The 19,110-nt window shown below is 39.8% G+C and overlaps 1 protein-coding gene across 1 annotated transcript in view; it reads left to right on the forward strand.

Moving 5' to 3' along the window:
• The window catches only part of COL4A1 (collagen type IV alpha 1 chain), a 131,146-nt gene that overhangs the window by 70,233 nt on the left and 41,803 nt on the right, over positions 1-19,110 (forward strand). The window contains exons 3-18 of the mRNA XM_075711776.1: positions 7,794-7,883; positions 7,974-8,018; positions 9,552-9,596; positions 9,706-9,768; positions 9,870-9,920; positions 10,067-10,096; positions 11,438-11,521; positions 11,634-11,696; positions 12,728-12,763; positions 13,317-13,358; positions 14,957-15,046; positions 15,664-15,699; positions 15,848-15,907; positions 18,070-18,114; positions 18,336-18,389; positions 18,862-18,903. Coding sequence (XP_075567891.1) covers positions 7,794-7,883; positions 7,974-8,018; positions 9,552-9,596; positions 9,706-9,768; positions 9,870-9,920; positions 10,067-10,096; positions 11,438-11,521; positions 11,634-11,696; positions 12,728-12,763; positions 13,317-13,358; positions 14,957-15,046; positions 15,664-15,699; positions 15,848-15,907; positions 18,070-18,114; positions 18,336-18,389; positions 18,862-18,903 — 876 coding nt within the window. The remainder of the gene's footprint in view (positions 1-7,793; positions 7,884-7,973; positions 8,019-9,551; positions 9,597-9,705; positions 9,769-9,869; positions 9,921-10,066; positions 10,097-11,437; positions 11,522-11,633; positions 11,697-12,727; positions 12,764-13,316; positions 13,359-14,956; positions 15,047-15,663; positions 15,700-15,847; positions 15,908-18,069; positions 18,115-18,335; positions 18,390-18,861; positions 18,904-19,110) is intronic.

A 19,110-nucleotide genomic window follows, 5' to 3' on the forward strand; every position in this document is an offset into this window, starting at 1 on the left:
AAGCATTCTTTCATGTTTTGGAGGCAGAGGCACAGGCTCAGTCCCTGAACTGTAAACCTGAACAGCTCTCTAATTAAATGTTTATACTGATCATTTCACTGTTGGAGGTTTGGGTTCATTTTATATCAAGCTGCACAGGCTCCCCAGTGTTGTAAATTCACAAGGCTCAGGAATGGATACTCTCGTAGTAGGAAGAGCAATCCTTTCAGGGAGTGAAGAACCAGAGCTGAGTGAGATGCCATCACCTGGTGATCAGAGTGCAGCTTCTGCCCTTACGTATATGAATCTGTACAGCACTGGCTTTTGCATCATAAGTGGACGCTTCTCAGTGTTCTCACCTCGAAGCGCAGCCTGAGAGCTGGTTTAACCGCGGGGCCGAAGGAGCCCCACAGGCCAAAGTTACTGAGGAGGGAGGAAAGGGAGAAGGAGATGGCAGAACCAGCACCGTGGCAGACTAGACTAGAGAGTGCTGTTCCCCAGCAGCTGTTGGGGTAGCTCTTTGTCAGCATACGTGTCTGTGTATAGCGTAGAGCAGCCCTGGTAACGCTGGAAGTTGTGCAGGGGACTCGTCCAGCCCACAGCCAGCCTGACTGTGGAGCTGTGCAGGTGATGTATAACCGTCATGGCTGCTCCTTCTGTTAGCCATGCCAAAAATGCTGGACTTATGTTTCCATGTGAGTGTGCTTTCTCAGATGCTTGCTGGCAGTGCAAGAATCCAGACTTTGCTGACTCTGCCCCTCCCTCCTCCCCCCCAACCCCCCTCTTCCATTCCGCATACCGTCAGGGGCTCAGCCCCAAAACTTCTGGGTGAGCCAAGATCTTTACAGAGCTCCTACACAGATTCTTTGCATGTCTTCACAGTTATGTTTGTGTAATTAATTACTTGTTACTCGTGTGGCTCCAGAATTGTATAGCTATAGCACAGATAGATTCTAGTGCTGAAGGATGTGCAGTGGGAATTTTGTAATGTTAAACATCCTTAGTGCATTTGAGGACGCTTGCCCTGTGAGCATATAGCAATAACTCTGTTTGACTGATATCCACTTCACACTTTCAATAAAATACTGAAAACGGCAAGTGCAGCTGAGGACAAACAGATGATATTTATTGTATGTGTTTATTTTAATCCTGAAAGATATTCAGGGCCGGTGCTCCCTCTGGTGGTTAAAAATGCTCTTTTAATAAAGAATTGGATATTCTCCACCTCTGTGTCTTCGCTAATGTTAACGCTGAGCCAATTACAATTCTGTAACACATGTTTAAAAGAGTGTGGAGAGAAACACAGTGACTTGAGAGTGCTGCTCAGATTGCACAATAGTGTTTCCCGCTGTGCAGTGTAATTACTGGTCTAACACCTCGAAGGCAATTCACTTGAGCGCTCGAAGTTACATCAGCTGACGGAACAAACACAGAGCCTGCATTCACCTCTCACGTGGCTTGGGATAGCCTGGGTAGAAACCATGTAGCACATCGCAAGGCTGTTGTGCATCGCTGTAGATTTTACACGGTCACACTGGAGCATCAAGGCGTGATGAACGCTTTGTTTGGATGGTGGGTTTTCTTGTTAACAGTTGCACCTAGGTCTCAAACTAATTTCTTTCAAAAGCAATGTTTGAGACTGTTTCTAAAATCAGACTGAGGATAAGAGAAAAATAGAAAAGAATGCTGAATTGTCAGGCCCTATTTCTCTCTTTTTGGAAACTGCATCCTCAGTTTTCATCCTGAAGCAGTTGCATTTCTGTGCCACACATGCCCTTGGTGGCATTTTAGTTCAATGAACATTAGCTTTTGGGAAGAGGGGAGCATGTGTGTTTGTGAGAGAGAAAATCTGAGCTTATAACGACGTTGGAGTCAGCAGCAACACTGGTCTGAAGATGGCTCTCTGGCAAGGTCAAGCGTTTGTTGGCTCCCAGCTCAGTTCCTCTTGCAGCGAAGGCACAGCTGAGGAGCTCTGGTGGATGAACTCCAGCAAACCCCTCTGCGCTGGTGTGAGAAGCTGCTCTCGCTGCCTTTCCGCCCCACGTCCTGCATTGCTATGTCCTCCTCGCATCGGTTTTGGCAGCTGCCTGGCCACCTGATGAGCTCCTCAGCTCACTGAGGCCAGAGGAAGCTCACTCGCTAAAGAAAAGTAAGTAAATTTAGTGAGCTGAACTGGTGCGGAGGAGGCTGAGGATATCATACCAGTTGATGTTGAGAAGGGTGAGGTGGCACCATCCCTTTAAAAGGAGGAGCAGGAGAAAAGTCACCTTTGCTGGGTAGGTCAGCTCAGCTGCCTTTTGACATCTCTCCCTAAGATTGAGTTTTATACCTTTTTGGCTGAAGGGCAGGCACGTGTCTGTCCTGCCGTCTCAGCTGCAGGGCGATTTCTGGCAGAGAAAAATGAAGCATCTTTCAGATGGCCTTGGGAAGATCTGTACATTGTTAGTCACCATGTGCCTGAGTCTCTGGAGAGCCTGAGAACATTATATTCGTATGGGCCTAGACACCCCGTGAGCTCGCACTTCTGGAAACAGTTGATTTATATCCATGTTACCAGTTTCTTAAGTCTAAAATCTCTCAGTCCAGCAAAATAATAGGGGAAATAATTTATAATGGGGTGGTGATTATTTCCTCCCCCTCAGCACTTAATTTATTACAGCTGAATCTTCTGAAGCTACTTACTTCATGTGACTCTCTTGCATAGCAATCTGCAGTTGTTCCATGTGTCAAACAGCATTTCATGGCTAATTTGGAAGGCTAGGTGCCAGCAAAAATATCAGCCCATGTAGTTTTGCTCTGAACAGTTTCACCTCTGTTTAGAAGTCCATTCACTTGCTTTTAATTTGAACTACCTCATGCAAAGGCATTTGGATGCATTTCACAAAAGCTGGACTAACACAGGCATCTTGCTTATGAAATGAGTGCAACAGCGACTGAGCACTTGCTGTGTTTTTACGTAGCACCTCTGCATTTTCAGCAGCTAAGCGGCAGAATATTCATTTTTGTGAGCTGAGTAGTGAATTCTCCTTTGTGCTTTCTGACAGTTTGCATTGAATCAGCAGAGGTACAGATGACTTGGTTACATCTGTTTTACTTTTCGAGTCTCATGAATTGATTTGTAAGAAGCAGAAGCTCTTTCAATGTTACTTGCCAAGATTTTGCAGCTGTGAATATTGGAACTTGAACCCTTGCAGTCAGTCTCATGCTCTTCACACATCGCAGCTAGAAATCTCAGTGCTGAGTGAAAAATAAGTGGGGTAGCAGCGGTGATCTGGTGCTTGCCAATTTATGTAGTGTGGATGCTTAATGAGTTGCAGCATAAACGTAGTGCAAACACTAGCTGTTGGGCTGTTTGGCTGGAATATTGAGTGAAGGAAGGAACCGGGAAGGCAAGCAGGAAAAGGATGCTGCTCAAGTATTTCCTTGCAATGCAAGGCATCTTCAGGACATGCTCATGTTTGTACTGCTCAACGTAATAAGTGGTGGCTTCATCTGTGCTTGAAGTTCCAAATTAGCTACTTGGGTAGGAAAGCAGTGTACAAATGTTGCTACCCCAGTGATCTCTGCGGGCTAATCTACCCAGTGACATTTGGACGCCTGGAGCTCTGCATTCACATGACTTTACAGCTTCTAGATGGTAGAGTTTCTGTACTCTCTTGTTCAGTGTAGATACTTTAAGACTGATAGAATTTTACTGTAATTTAGTGTAGTTTCTCTGATGCCAAAAAACATCTCATGGTGGAAGTTGCTACTAACTGGAGCAGGAGTACTGAAGTTAGACCTTTGTTCATTATCACTGCCTCTTTCCTTACAAGTTTTGGCACGCTAGTTTCCTAAGGCTATTATACAAAGAGGCAGTCTGATACCCGGACTAAAGAAAGGGATTGGCACCCAGGAGACATCCCTAGGTCTGTTACTGGGTCTTGGTGGAATAGGTTGTCCTAAATTCTCTGAGTTTCCTTGGGTGGCACAGAGGAGTAAGGTCCCATTAACTGTGTTGCCTGAGACTGCACAAGTTTGGACTACTTACCCAATGCTTACTTTGGACTATTTACCCCAAACTTACTTTGCAGTAAAATGAAATGGGAAGGCAGAGCAGAGGGAGAGGTGTACCCAGTGTGTTAGTCCATGCTCTCCTGTTAGAATAAGCAGCCAAGGTGGCAGGTTGCATGCAGAGAGGGATCTGGCAGCTCTCACACCTGCAGTCACCTTTATGTTCCCTTACTTCCCTTTGGCAAATCACAGGCAAGAAGATGAGCTCAGTTCCAGTATGAGAAACCATGAGTCTGCAGTATTTGGGACGGTACAGCCCTCCACATCCTCAGGAGTTATGCTCTCAGGCCTTGGGACATCCAGTAGCTTGACTGGATGTCCAGAAGTCCTGGACAAATAGCCAGTTATTTTTCTTGTTGGCCTAACAGTTGAAGTCAGTAAAATAAAATGTTTCTACAGAAACCTGGATGTATCTTAGTATGGTCTCAGCTCTGCTCCTGCAGCTATGTTTTACCCCTCAGGCAGGGCAGCCTGGGAGGTTGAAGACAGCCTTGAGAGAATTGATTATAGTTGCCTTGGAAGCCCAAGTTTTTATTTATTTCAAGCCTTGAGTTAACCTCCTTGGCAAGCTGAGGTGGTCATTCCCTTAGTGAGTGATTTACAGGCATGTTAAGGCCCTTTTACAGTGCCAGAGCAGTCTTAAGGGAGCCTTAGAGTAAGTGAAAATCTGATCTGTAAACCTCAGTTTTATCTTTCCTTAAGAACGGAGGAAAGACTATTTCCCTGCATTGCAGGGTGCAGTGGTTTGAAGTGTGTTGAAATCCTCAGATGGACAGAACTCCTGCGTGCATAAAGTATTAGTCGTGTTGCACATGATTCTCATTTCTCTGTAGGTGTCAAAATAATCTTGTTTTCTTCTCATTTGCACATGTTGTGCTTTTCTTCAGCAATGGAAAACCCTGTTTTATGTACTTGAGTGTCTTCTCCCTCCTTAGTCCATCTCCCAGCGGGTCATGAGAGCAAGTGCGCAGGGTTCAGTGTAATATCCTGGTCTGAAGTGACACAACATCTGGTTTTGTAGAGATACACTTGTTACTGCAGTGCCAATTAGCCAGCCAAAGTATGGGTTTAAGAACCTCAGTAATCTGTTCAACATTTCAGATAGCCTTCAGATTTTAGGATAATTACTTCAACATTTATTCAGAGGCCTGGATCCTGATACATTCTTCCTTAAAATATTTTTCAAAACAATTTTAATTACTTTAGAACTTGGACTTTGTACCTCTTACAGCTGACCTAGAAATATGTTTCTCCAGCTGTTCTGCTGTTTGCTTTGTTTTGCTCTGTTTTGTGGTCTAGCACACTGCCTGGGATTTGGGTTACTAGCAAACTTTGTTCTCAAACCATGACAAAGAATACTGGGGAGTAAATAGAGGAGATCATGCAATTTCGGCACTTCAAGGAAAAACGGATTGTTTGCCTCAGAAAGAACTTTTTTATTGAAAAATTAAATTTTGTGGGAGGAAGGGGAGGAAGCAGGAGAATTTTTCCTGGCAGGAAATTTTAATAAATGAGTGTTATTTTGGTTTCGCTGTCTCATGCTCTTACCATCTCAGTTATAGTTTTCTCCTCTCCTTCCTTGGCCCTGCTCTTCTTACCCGTCAGTCACCTCTCTTCTCCTTTGTCCCTTCATCTTCTTAACAAAATCCTGGCCAAGGAACTAAAAACCATCATCAACCCAGTAACTCCACAAATCTTCCAGTTCCTCTCGTCTTCCAAAACTGTAACTAGCACCATGTCCGTGGGTCATCCGTGGTTTCCTCTGTCAGCATTTCATAATGTTTTCTTTGCAAGATGCCTGTCATACCTGCTTGAAGAGTGAGCTCTCCAAGACTCAGAGGTTCTTCTCTTGTGTGCTCAGTCCTCAGCTGACCCCTGCAAGTTACCAGTGTATGGCTGGGAATCTTTGTCCTGAGCAAACAGGAGAAAAGTTTCTTGCTATTCACCATCCTAAAATCCAAATACTTAATCGTTTGTTAATTACAAATAGCAATCTCATCTCTCACTGTTTTGCTGAAAATACTTAAATCTTTGTGTAGCTTCCTTTCAAGTGTTTTGAACCTTGTTGATATTATTTCCTTGTTGGTGTCCTTTGAAAATTGGTCTGTGTTTTGAGTTTCTAAAACAGGTGCCACATTTTTTAGCTGTTGTCCAAACTTGTATACATTTTCCTTTTTGCACTTGCTCACTAATGTTTTATTCATCCAATATTCCCACATTTTTTGGACAATATGAAGTGTTTCTCCTTGTTTCACACCACACCTTGAAAGGACAACTCTACTTATATCCTACATGGAATGTTTGGCTTTTGATTTGCTTGATTTGTGGTTTTCAGACTTCGACAGGCATATTTTTTTTTCCCTCTCCCTTATGTGTAGATTTTGTAGCCTTTATTCAGACGATGTTCCTCTTGGTTTCACTGGGAGTCCAAGTAGAGTGAAAATGTAATAGCTGCAGTATTGATCTAGAGTGTGGATGGATTTTCTGCCTCTAGATTTATCTGATTTAAATACATTTAGGGTTGGTTGTAGGGAGAGGGACAGCACAGAAAACATGGATGTCCCATACAGCATTAAAGAAGAACCTAAAGGATGACACATATGATCTGTACATTCAGCTTCTTGGGAAGATCCTGTATCTCGAAGCACTCAGGCTCTGAACCACCCTGAAACTCAAGACTGAGTGACAAGCCTGGTTTCCAAAATCTGCTGCCGTGAATGATTGTCCTGGTTTTGGCTGGGATAAGAGTTAATTTGCTTCCTAGTAGCAAGCATAGTGCTGTGTTTTGGATTTAGTAGGAGAAGAATGTTGATAACACGCTGATGGTTTAGTTGTTGCTAAGTACTGCTTATGCCAGTCAAGGACTTTTCAGCTTCCCATGCTCTGCCAGGTGCACAAGAAACTGGGAGGGGGCACAGCCAGGATAGTTGATCCAAACTGACCAAAGGGCTATTCCATACCATATGATGTCATGCTCAGTGTATAAACTGGGGGGGGGTTGGCCGGGGAGCAGCGATTGCTGCTTGGGAACTGTCTGGGTATCGGTCAGTGGGTTGTGAGCAATTGCATTGTGCATCACTTGCTTTGTATATTATTATTAGTATTATTATATTGTTACTATTATCATTACTGTTTTGCTTTATTTCAATTATTAAACTGTTCTTATCTCAATCCAGGAGTTTTTCTCACTCTTACTCCTCCGATTCTCTCCTGCATCCCACCGGGGCAGGGGGAGTGAGTGAGCGGCTGCGTGGTGCTTAGCTGCTGGCTGGGGCTAAACCACGACAATGATATACAAGAAGAGTAGTGGTATTGGCTATTCATACAGTAGTGACTGAACAGTGGTATTTGCAGTTTTCAGGAATTGCTGAATTAGGGAGTCAGATTTTCTACCAGGGTTTAGTAGTATCTCTACAAGAATGCAGGTAAGTCTTATTAGAGGGAAAGTGGCCTTCCTGATCCCAGGGTTATAAACATGCTATGAACAGTGCTACCTAGGGAGAGAGAAAAAAGGTTTAATTGACATTCAAACAGTGCTTTTCTATTATGCCAGACTCAGACTCTGCCAACCTATTATTGAACCAGAAATATTTCTTTGCTTATAATAATCCTTCTTTCTAATACCAACATGAAATGTTTGCTGTCACATGTAGCTTCTTACCACCTAGCAGGTTTCTTGAGCACAGAAACAGGGGATATGTGGGTTGCTTGAACAACCAGCTTCAGCTGTTCAGTTGCTAATGAGTTTTCTTCTTCCACAGGGAGAAAGAGGCTTGCCTGGACTACAGGGTGTGATTGGGTTTCCTGGAATGCAAGGACCTGAAGGTCCTCCTGGGCCACCAGGGCTTAAGGTAAGAACTTAAGCTTTACTATTTAAAACACTCAGATTTCCCTAAATTGTTTTCCCTAGGAAAGACAAAGCTATCTCTTTTCTTTTGCAGGGTGATACTGGAGAACCAGGACTGCCAGGAACAAAGGGAACAAGAGTGAGTTCTGACTTACCTTTTTTGCAATTCTGATGTCTCTGGGTTTATATGTCTTTAACTCTCCATGGCTGCCTTCAAGTGCAAGTTGGGGTTAGTCTCTTCTTTGAGTTAATCAATAGCATCCCGTTGTGCTGCACAGTAAGTTCAAAACTCTTACTTTTGCCTTTGAAGTTCTTTCTGCATTGGGTCGTCAGTGCCTTTGTCCATTTGCATTTTCACCTGCTACTTACCACTGCATCAACAGCACTGGTTTTAATATGCCTTTGATATCTTTCTGACATACCAAGAGGCTTTTTTCCAGCTTGAATATGAACCAACCTTATTACCTCATGCAAAATTCTCCTTTATGTTTGTCATCTAACCTCCTTGAAGCACTCCAGCAGAGAAGCTGACACACCCATGAGCTCATACATGTTAAAAATGTGCACAGGGTGCAGAGCTGAATTAAAGCCAGGGACAAAGATCTCTTGACTTTGCACTTATATAACACTTATTTTAGCACATTATATTAGCCAGGGCCAGGTCTTTTGGGGTTTTGTGAGGTGCCAAGGTCATTCTGAGCATTTTCACATTTCGTAATGTAATGATGAAAGAGGATTCGGATGACTTGACCAGTAACGATGCATACATTTTCGGCTATACCCTCTTGTCCACAGATTTTCAAAATGCTGTCTCAGTTTTGTTCTCCGTTTGCCTGCAGATGCTGCAGCACATAGAATTTACTGAATCAGCTGCAGTTTCTGAGCTATTACAGAGGGGGTATTCTGCTGGATCCAGAAATCCTTATTTTAGTCTATGTTGTTCATGATACTCTGGAGCATCCTGAGTGTTAATGTGAATTGGCATCTCCTGGCAAATGAGATTGTGTGCTATAGTGCAAGTAGACTGTATTTTAGCAAATACAAAGTTTTGGAAGATGCAAATATAGTATCTGAGCACAGGATTCCCATACATCTTTTCTGCTTCACAATATATGTATTAGGAAATACTGCATGAATAAATAAGCTGGTAGGATGAAAATGATGTGCGAAGTCAAACTCCTGATTCATTACACTGGAAAGCTGTTCAAGGAGAAAGAGTTATCTCAACCCGGCAGGTTTTTTGATAATAAGGATGAATTGATACACTGATGTGGAGTATGAAAGATAGAGAAGCATCTTTACAGTGCGTTAACATCCTCTTCTGCTATGAAGAGGTGCCTACAGTGAATTTCATTTTGGGAACGATGGTTGTGAGATAGCACCTCTGCATTCCTTTTTTCCTGTGCCTAAGGCTCTGGTTCAGTTCCTGTTGAAGGAAATCCATATTGCTGCTTAAAAAGTTCAAGAAATACAAGAAATGGCTTTCAGTTATCGATTATTAAGGTGCTGTGTTTCAGAGGTTTTGAAGATTAGAGCTATTTTGTCAAGAAAGTTTAAAAGAAACTGTTACTTGTTTTTGTGACTGTCACCACTGGAGATGCGACTCGGGCTGCAACTTGTCCTTGCTGTTTTGTGGGTTTGTCATTTCAGTTTATGCTTTTGTCAATTGCAGGGCCCCCCAGGAGCATCAGGCTTTCCAGGAAATCCAGGCCTTCCTGTATGTATGAAGTATATGTAATTTTACAAAGAACATCAAAGTTTTAATCGTGACATCTCACCTGGATTATTGCTAATATTGCTAATTTCTTTACTTACTTTTCACGTAGGGCATTCCTGGACAAGATGGCCCTCCTGGTCCACCTGGCATTCCAGGATGTAATGGCACAAAGGTGACATTTACATATGTTTATAACAGCATCTCTGTGTTGAAATAAAAATGTTCCCCAAGCATATGTTCCCTAAACAAAACCAATTTTTCTGTTCCCCTCAGGGTGAAAGAGGTCCAGTAGGTCCCCCAGGTTTACCAGGACTGACTGGGAGCATAGTAAGTAGATTCTTTCATGCTTGATTCCCTTGTTTCAACCCTGATTCTTGAAATGCAAATATAACTATATGAAATTGTATGGAGTATAAAACGTAAAATATGCAATACTGAGGAAGACTAACATCAAATATGTCTTTTTCCACAGGGACCCCCCAGGACCTCCTGGAATGAAGGTACATCTTACACTAAGTGTATTCATATTCTGCTTCTAACAATAAGAATTAGGGTGAACTCTACACCCTCTAAGACTAGCAGTTCTTCCTTAAGGACTGAAAAAATGTACTGGCATATTTCACTTTGTACTCTGTTCTGCAGTCCCACTAAATAAAGACAGTGGGGTGACCTCCAGTTAATAACAATTGAATATACGTGTTGTTCCATGCAGGTCTTAGAAGTGTAAGTATTACGGGGATTACAGCAGAAAAAAATAGTATAAATCATTAATTATGTATAAGTATTGTTGTGGCCACCCAAATGTGCATAAAGATTTAGATAGATTTTATGGTTCAAACATTTGTTTTGATATTGACATTTCATTTATCAAAATAGTTTCAAATAGACTATGTTTGTGGAAGAAGGTCATATAGCCCACAATATGAGAAGCATCTAACACATACTAAACAGTTTTCATAAAGAAAAAAAATTAAACAATCTATTTAGGTATCTGAGTGCATTTTGTGAGCTGGAGAATGAAATATTGAATGTCAACAGAGAGCTTTTGCTCTTTAAAATGAACAGATATAATTTGGAACCGTAAGCTAAATATAAGTCTAAATGTAATCTCAGATTTGTAATGACATGACTATCTGAAGTTGTAAAATGCCCTTTTCTCTTTCTCTCACATGGGAAGAACTGACTTAGTCTATAAACACTGAAGTACTGGAACGTTTCTTCCCTAGGCATGTATGCATAGGTACATAACGCCTGAAATAAAATCACTTACAATATTACAACTTTGTACAAAAACGCAGGAAAAATGGGATGTTTTGCTATCAAAAAAAGAGACATAAAATGGATAATGATCAGAATAGTTTTCTAAAGTAAGAAAAAGTGGATTCCTTTTTTGAAGAAAAAGGATGCCATAAATGGCTTTTATGTCAAAGTTAGGTATAAGACTGAAGATCTCAGCCTGGAAAAAAGATTGTGAAGTTACTACTTCTCTCAGCAGCCAGGTCAGATGCTCCAATTGTGTGGTGACACTGTAGTAGAGATAGATTTGGTGAGAAAATCTTTGTGATTACCCATTACAGTGTAGGAAATTAGGGTATGAAGGAAGGTTTGGTACTGGAATCTCTTCAGGTGGCTTTAAAGGACATTTGGCAATTAAAGCCTTAACTTTTAATATCTCTTGCTATGTTTCAGCTGAATTAGAAGTAAGGTGGCTTTTTTTAAGTCGGCTTTCCAAATGATTCCAAAGTTTGCATAGCTTCAACTTTCCTCTTATCTCAATATTAGTGTTTTTGAATGTATTTGAATGGATGTTCAAGTATTATTTTTTTCTTTTCTTCTTATAGGGAGAGCCAGGTGAAGTGATTGGTCTTTTACCTCCTAGTGTGCTAAAAGGTGATAAAGGCTTTCCTGGCCAACCTGGACTACCTGTAAGTCTAAATGATGTTTGAATAGCAGTGAGCTCCAATTAAAATTATATCAGTATCATGGAATTACCAAATAAATATCATTTTTTAATTATGCCATTTTGATTTTTCATAGGGTCCACCTGGAACTCCAGGATTTCAGGGACCAATGGGGCCACAAGGGCCTCCAGGAGATCCAGTAAGTTTCTTCTCATGGTGATTTGCACTTATTACTTATAGAGCTTTATTATAGGAAAGTTCTACAGGGTGTGTATAGCCAGCGTTTGTTGGGATTTGGGAAAGATAACCCGTGGTTCCAGGCTTCAGGTTTAGCCTCCTGGACTCTACCATGGCAGCAATGACGAGGTAACATCAGTTTTCAATAGCAGCTGGTCCTACAGTCATCTTCTCTTCTTGCAGGCTTGGAAGGTATTTTTGTATGGGAGGGGTTGCAATAGTTACTCCTCCTTTGCCTTCTTCCCCCACTTCATTTGTGGAAATAAACTACACACCAAGTAGCCAGATCTAAACCAAAATGTTTGCTGAGTTTGTTCTTATGGGCAGCCACAGTAAGTAGTACTGTGGAAAGCAGGTTATCAACTGTCTGTTATTATGGCAATTGCCAAATGCTGAAGGCTGTTTGACATTTTGACAGGTCTAACAGATACCTAGTATCTCCTCTTCCTGTACTGGATGCAGGTAACACTAGCAGGGATCAGTTATTTCCATCTGGTAAAAGTCCACCCAGTGTTTCTGGCTATTGAAGTGAGCTGTGTGAGATTTCTTACCCTTCTGAAGAAAACTGAAAGTGATGTAAAGGAAAATGGTAGTACAGTTTAGTCAGCATTTGTACTTGCTGATGTGGAAAAGAACAATTTTAATGAAAGAAAGGTGAAGACTAATATTTAGCATGCAAAACTGCAAAAAAAAAAGTCAGCAATAAAGTTATTTTACAGTGCAGTACTATGGACTTTTTTTGATTGTCTCTTGTCTAGGTACTGATTAGGTCCAACACTCTTGACTGCAAAATGAGGTCTGATGAGATATCTTAGACAGATTCTGTTTGGTTTTTTTATTTAGTCTAAGTTGTGAGTTATGCACAGTAGAAGAAAAAGACTTCATGTCTTAGTTTAATGGAAAGATTTGCATTTTTGCTATCTTTATAGAATAAGGCATTATTCCACCTAGTGTGCTATATACATATATATGCTAAAATGTACTGTCTTGTAGGGTCCCCGAGGAGAACCAGGACCCCCAGGCGAGAAAGTAAGACTCTTTTTATTATAAAGATTAACTCTGTCTGTTTATTTATTTGGTACACCAGATCCCCAAAAATCTGGCAACATATGGTCCTAAAGGAGTGGGCTTTTTACACTTCGGCATCTATTTTTATGTCTTAATGGACACCATAAAGAGAGATTTTTAACACATTTTTTAGTTTTTTTTCAAATTTGTTTAGATCTGTTATCTCACTTGATCAAATCAGTAGTAATTACAACATTCTATGATTATTTGAACTCATCTAAAAATTTCAAAATTTTCACTAAAATGTTGAAAAAAGAGCATACTGACAATAAAATTATGTGATAAATTTCATTTTGTTTTTTCATGAATTGCTGTGATGCAGGACTTAAAAAAAGCAGTGGGGGGGTTGGACATAATTATTTATTTGTTTCACACGTGCATTTAAAAGACGTATTCTGTCTTTTATATCCTCTCTTAACTTTTGCCGTGTACAAAATACCTTCACATGTGTGTATGTATGCATGTATGCACTGCTGATAAAAATTGACTAAGTATGTGTAATTTATATTTTCAGGGCTACATGGGCTTGGGCTTTCAGGGTCCCAAAGGTGAAAAGGTAAGTCGCTTGAAAACTTCTAGAGAACAACTGTCAGAACTATTCTTGATACTTTGTTTTAATAAATAAACTGTTGGAATCAATCAATGGAGAAAATCAGCATTGTAATTTTTGGAAGACTTGAGTAAATCTGTAACTTACACCTAAATGAACAAAAGTCATGAATGGTTACAGACTTTGTTCATGATGACGTCATACCTGACATTATTTTCAGTCATTATCATGTTTTCTAGCTGTGACTAGTACCAACTACTTTAGTTTGCAGTAGGTAGATGTGGAAACATTTACTCTGTATATTAGGACTCATAATTAGTCTTATTTGAAATCAATTTAGTTCTGAGGGATGAGGTTTAATGTGCTGTCCAGAATTATCAGCATTAATTGTGGTAGGATTCTTGAGGGCCTGTTTGCCTTAGTTTGGTTTGGTAATGTATACTTCCGAAGCAGATCTTTCAGTTGTCCCCTTTTACTCTGTTTTGACTCAGCCAGGAGCAGGTTTCAGAGCACACAAACTGGCTTACTTTTGAATGAAACTAAGCTAAAAGATGTGCTCTGGGATCCCATTTATTCTCTTAACCAGCATCAAATGGGAGGTAAAACATGTTAGGTTTAACTGGTACCTCTCCCACTGAGAGGTCTAGGCGAAAGTGCCTTATGTTGTGTTTTCAGGAGCCAAGAAATGCATACAGTCATGGGTTATTTGGTAAACTGATAGTGTGCCTGAGCCATTCTCCAGAAGATTTTCATGAGTGTCATTGACAGAGGCCTTTTGTAGTATAAATAAATTATGTTACTTAGGTGGGTTTTTTTATCCACCATCCTGTTTACGTATTTTGAGCCACACTACTCCTAATGGATAGAATTTTTTCTGATGTGACACGTTATTGAAATTAAGTTGTTATCATTAAAATTTGTGAAAAATGTTGGTCATAGAAGTATGTGAAGATTTCCTGGACTCCTCAGGTTGTCTTTAGCAAAAAATTAATGGTACTGCTATCCATTACTGCTTGACAGAAATGTATCAAGCCTTTTTGGAGGTGTTTTACTGTAAAAGATAGTGCTTTTGCATAATATAAGGAGGTGTGGTTGTGACCCTGCTATGGACACATACATACTAAAAAAGTATGATCCACAGTTATCAGCTTGATGTTGGCCTTTATGGAGAGTTGTAAAGCTGATGGAACACTGTAAGCTTTGACTAACTTTTTCCTTTAGGCATTGACTTTCTGCAGCTGACCTCTTTCCTCCTAATTTCCTTCCTCCTAAAGGAGGCACTAAAAACTTTTGCACTATTACAATAATTAATTGGATATGTTCCTAATATTCAGTGTTAATCAATCTTCACCCTAACAGGAGTTTCAGAGATCTTTCTTCAGGGCAGTCTCTGTCTATCACCCATTATACAGTTGTGTCTCCTATAACTGTGCATGTAACCCTTTCTCTGACTGATTTTGCTGAAATAAGAATTTTAAAAAAAACCATTTAGCTATATTTCTGAAAACGAGTGGTAGTTCTCTTTAATGTTATTGGTCTTAGTAACGTTTGTTCTCAGTGTCAGTACTGTTTTCAATGGGCTATCCTGGATTTGGTGTTGACAGGGAGAACAAGGGGTAAGGGGCCCCCCAGGCCCACCAGGACCAGCACCACATATGAAGGAAAAAGGGAGTGAAATCATAAAGGGAGAAAAGGTGAGACCTTAAATGATTAATCTTCTTGTACTCTTCATTAAAATATGATTAGTAGGAATTAACAAGCAAAAGTAAACCAGGAAAAAGTAAATAAGTCACCTACAGCCAACTTTGAAAAAATTTCTCCCTGTTTTACTGCATGAATGAATTTTGATTGTCTTTCTAGAAGCTTCTCTGAAAAATATATGATAAATGATAATGATATAAATAATTGCATAAATAAGTAACACGTACAGCAGAGGACTTTCTGAGGAAGGAGGATTGGTAAGCATAGTCCTGTGAACACCAAATATTCTAAAAATTTGCGTTAAGTAGCTTATACTGGACTTTCCATATGCAGAATCACATTCATGGAACCTAAGTGCTAATGAATTTTTCAATTTTTGAATTAGACAGTCTAAGCAATATATACTAGTATAATAAACTAGCTTAATGGATTCACGTTTTGTCTTCGTCTAACTTCTTATTGCATATCATACTATTACGCATATTTCTTGAAGTGGAGAACAGGGTTAATTGTGCTTTTGCTGACATGAAGAATTAAGTGATTTACAACCTAAATGAATAATGGTTAAGATTTTGCTTATTAATCTACATTTTTTTGGTAATTTCATTAGGGTGATCCAGGTGAAAAGGGTGAACCGGGAGCTCCAGTGAGTATTGTGTAGAATTTTTTTTTATTACTATAAAAGTTGTGAAGAGTCTGATAATGGCCCTGAATAGCTTTACAGCTATTTGATAAAAGTAAATTTACTGTAGAATTTGGCAGTATTCTTAATCTGGTGTGTATTTATTTTCCAGGGATTTCCAGGTTCAGGTTTCAAAGGAGAAAAGGGTGAACCTGGGAAGCCTGGTCCACGTGTAAGTATGCTCAACTTTATCAGTACCTTAATTGCAATTGTATTGTTTCCATAAGCTAGATAAACTTAGTCACCATTAGTGAAATGGCAAATTTGGTATATTTCAAACAAGCAAGTTTTGCCTTAGGACAGGTGTACAAGGTAGTGATAACATACAGTAATATTAGTATGTAACACACTTTCAGATAACTAAAGACACCTAACAGTAGCTTGCAGTGCTGAAGGCAAAGGCAAGAGTCCCATTGATCCCAACTGAAGCAAGAATAAGTCATTCCAGAACAGAAGGAAAAGCAAAGCAAAACAGATAATTGTAGGAATGACTTTAGCTAAATGGAACGTGTTGAATTTATTTCAAATATTCTTATGTACAATCTACAAAATAAGCCTGCTTAGCCTAAAGGTACTGTTTCTTACAAAGAAGACGAATGGAGCAAAAAATTTAGGTGACTGAGATACGTTCGCTTGCTGGTTTCTAGCCTGACTGTAGGTGCCTGAGGCCATGAGGACTGTTACGTTTGCCTAGTCTGACCTATATCATAGTCTCATCCATACAACTTCTGTATGAGTCATGCTATATCCTCAGTAGCTGAGCTGATAGCAAAACCATACGTTTTCTACATGCAAACATATCTGAAGTATTGTTTCTCAAATTGCGGGTCTTCATAAACTGTTAGAAAAAGACCTAGAACATCTATAGGCATTGAATTGTACTTCAATCTGAAAAAGAGAAAATCTCCCACTCTACTTCAAGGTCAAATGTTCTGTCATCCTTTCAGAAAAGATATGTGATGGGATTATCTTTGCTATCATATATCTATTTTTACTCTAACAGTAAATGAGGGCTTGAAAGCTGGAAGAATGGAGAAATGTTGGCATAGAACTTGTAGAGGAAACCAGAGCATCTTTGAGTTGTTAAAAAATACAGCTTTCAGTTTCTGCAGAGTTCCCTGAACAAAGTTTCTGATGTATTTTATATATAATTGTTGCTGTTCAAGGAAATCATAGCTACTTCTGAAATTGAGATAAGGCTTGAAAGATGTACAGATGTTAAGATCTGATATTCTAGTTTCATGGAATGAAACCATATGATTAATTCCAATCACAGTGTACATTTGAAGACTCTCCTGACCTCACAGATCATATTTTTAATTAATAATTAAAAATTACTTGTAACCTTTTTTTATAAGGTACCATAGCTGCCCACTTCAGTGGTGGTGGCCTGTTCACATTTGTTATATCATTTTTATCCTTCAATTGCATTGTTTTAGATGGATTTTTTTGACCTGAAGTGATGGGATTATATTTGAGACTGAATTGCATGCACTGTTGCTTTGTGTATTAAGTATATACATTTTCTTGGTTTTATGGGACATATTCATATTGCTTATGATATGCATACAATCTAAGCACTGTGACACCCACTAAAAGCCAGCCTCCAGTAGATTAGGCTACAAGCCTAGGTGCTAGTCCCTTCATAGTCCATAGGAAGAGGAAGGGAATGCTGAAAAGTAGGTTAGTCCACCGAGGTCGTTTATCACATACCTGTTGATTACCTCAGGGGGATCTAATCCCCTCTGTAGGCTAACATAGTGGCCTAATAGTGAATCAGTTTGATCTGGAGGGGGGAGTCTTGGATTCTAGGTTATCATCCACCTCGTGATTTGGAATTATAGCTTTCAATTTAGAGGAAGTGTTTTTTACCACTAGATTACCAGGCGATCTGTTATGGGGCCACTCTTCAAGCCTTCTGCTGAAACTGAGCCACCGAATGTCTATGAATAAAGGTCTTGTGAGGCTGGAGAGTGTATGTATAGAAATGGATTGCTATGAAGGGAAAAGTTTCTGGATCTGGTTCCAGTTTCCTGTGCTGTTTATATATTTTGTCTTGAAGCCTCCTTGACTGGGAAATCCGTATGTTATTCCTAGATGCGGGAACAGATTTGCAGGATTTTATTTAATTCTGCAGCTTGTAGGATGTTGAGTAACATAAGCAGTAGGCAGACACAATTTCCCTGCTTTGTACCCTCTGCGCTGTTAGCTGTGTTAGCACACTTCGGTTAATGCATTACAATAGTGATTGTTTTGTTCTAGTGTTTCACCCACTGTATTTAGAAATTGCATGTATGTGGCTGTTTAAGCACAGTGGAACTTCTTGTTTTTCAGGGAAAGCCTGGAAAAGATGGTGAACCAGGACCGAAAGGAGACCCCGTACGTATTTTACTGAATTTCCAGTACTGTTTCTTACACTCAAAACAAAGAACTGTCTGTGTATTATAAATGGTCGAAATTTTCTAGCCTTCTGAATTGTTTACTTAAAGTTGTTGCTTTCAGTGAATTAGTGACTGGTTTGAAAAATTTAAATTTGGTGCTGCCAGAGCTAAGATGCAACTATGTTTGTCTTTTCTGGTTTTGCTGTCTTCTACATGCAGGGTTTGCCTGGTGGGTTTGGGATTCCAGGACGACCCGGGGAGCCTGGTACGAAGGTGTGTAGTAGTGGCCTTTGCTTCCCATCAGAATGAGGAGTTACGAGCTTATATGGCATGTTCATAGATGTGTGTTAAAACATAAATGTACATAAAGCAATATTAAATGAATGTTACTAAGTTGTAAAGTCATCACTCAGAGACTAGGAAAAGTCAAGATTAAGGTAGCTTAGGTATCCCTGGTTTAGATCTCTTCCATGAACTGATTAATGCAGGCTTTATTTTCACAAGCTCTTTGCCCAGCCAGCATATGTACAGATACACTTTCCTAAAAATCCCAGTTTCTCTTTACATAGTGTGAAGCAGTAAGGGCCCACAAACTAACTACTTACTGCTTATTATAATGGTCCAGGGACTTATAATTTGGAAGTTGTATGAATCTGTATCAAAGTCTTCATTTGCTAAGGAAATCCTATTTTGTGGGGAAGAAAATCCAAGCTGGATTTAAAATGTGAATTGTATTTTGATTTAGGGTGACAAAGGTGAACGAGGTTTTCCAGGACCTCCAGGAAGAGTAAGTAAAATAAATTCTTTATTTTAAACTTAAATGAGAATACAAATTTTGTGAAAGTCAAAGTGCTCAAACAATGAGGGAAAAAAGAGACTATGCGTGTTCTGATCTCATTCTAATCAGTCATGTCCTCATTTTTTCTTAATGGAAACAAAAGTTAGATACAGTTCTTTTAAGTATGTTTGAGATCTGGGAAAGGATCTCTCTCTC

Source organism: Pelecanus crispus, chromosome 1, assembly GCF_030463565.1.
Source record: "Pelecanus crispus isolate bPelCri1 chromosome 1, bPelCri1.pri, whole genome shotgun sequence".
Lineage (NCBI taxonomy): Eukaryota > Metazoa > Chordata > Aves > Pelecaniformes > Pelecanidae > Pelecanus > Pelecanus crispus.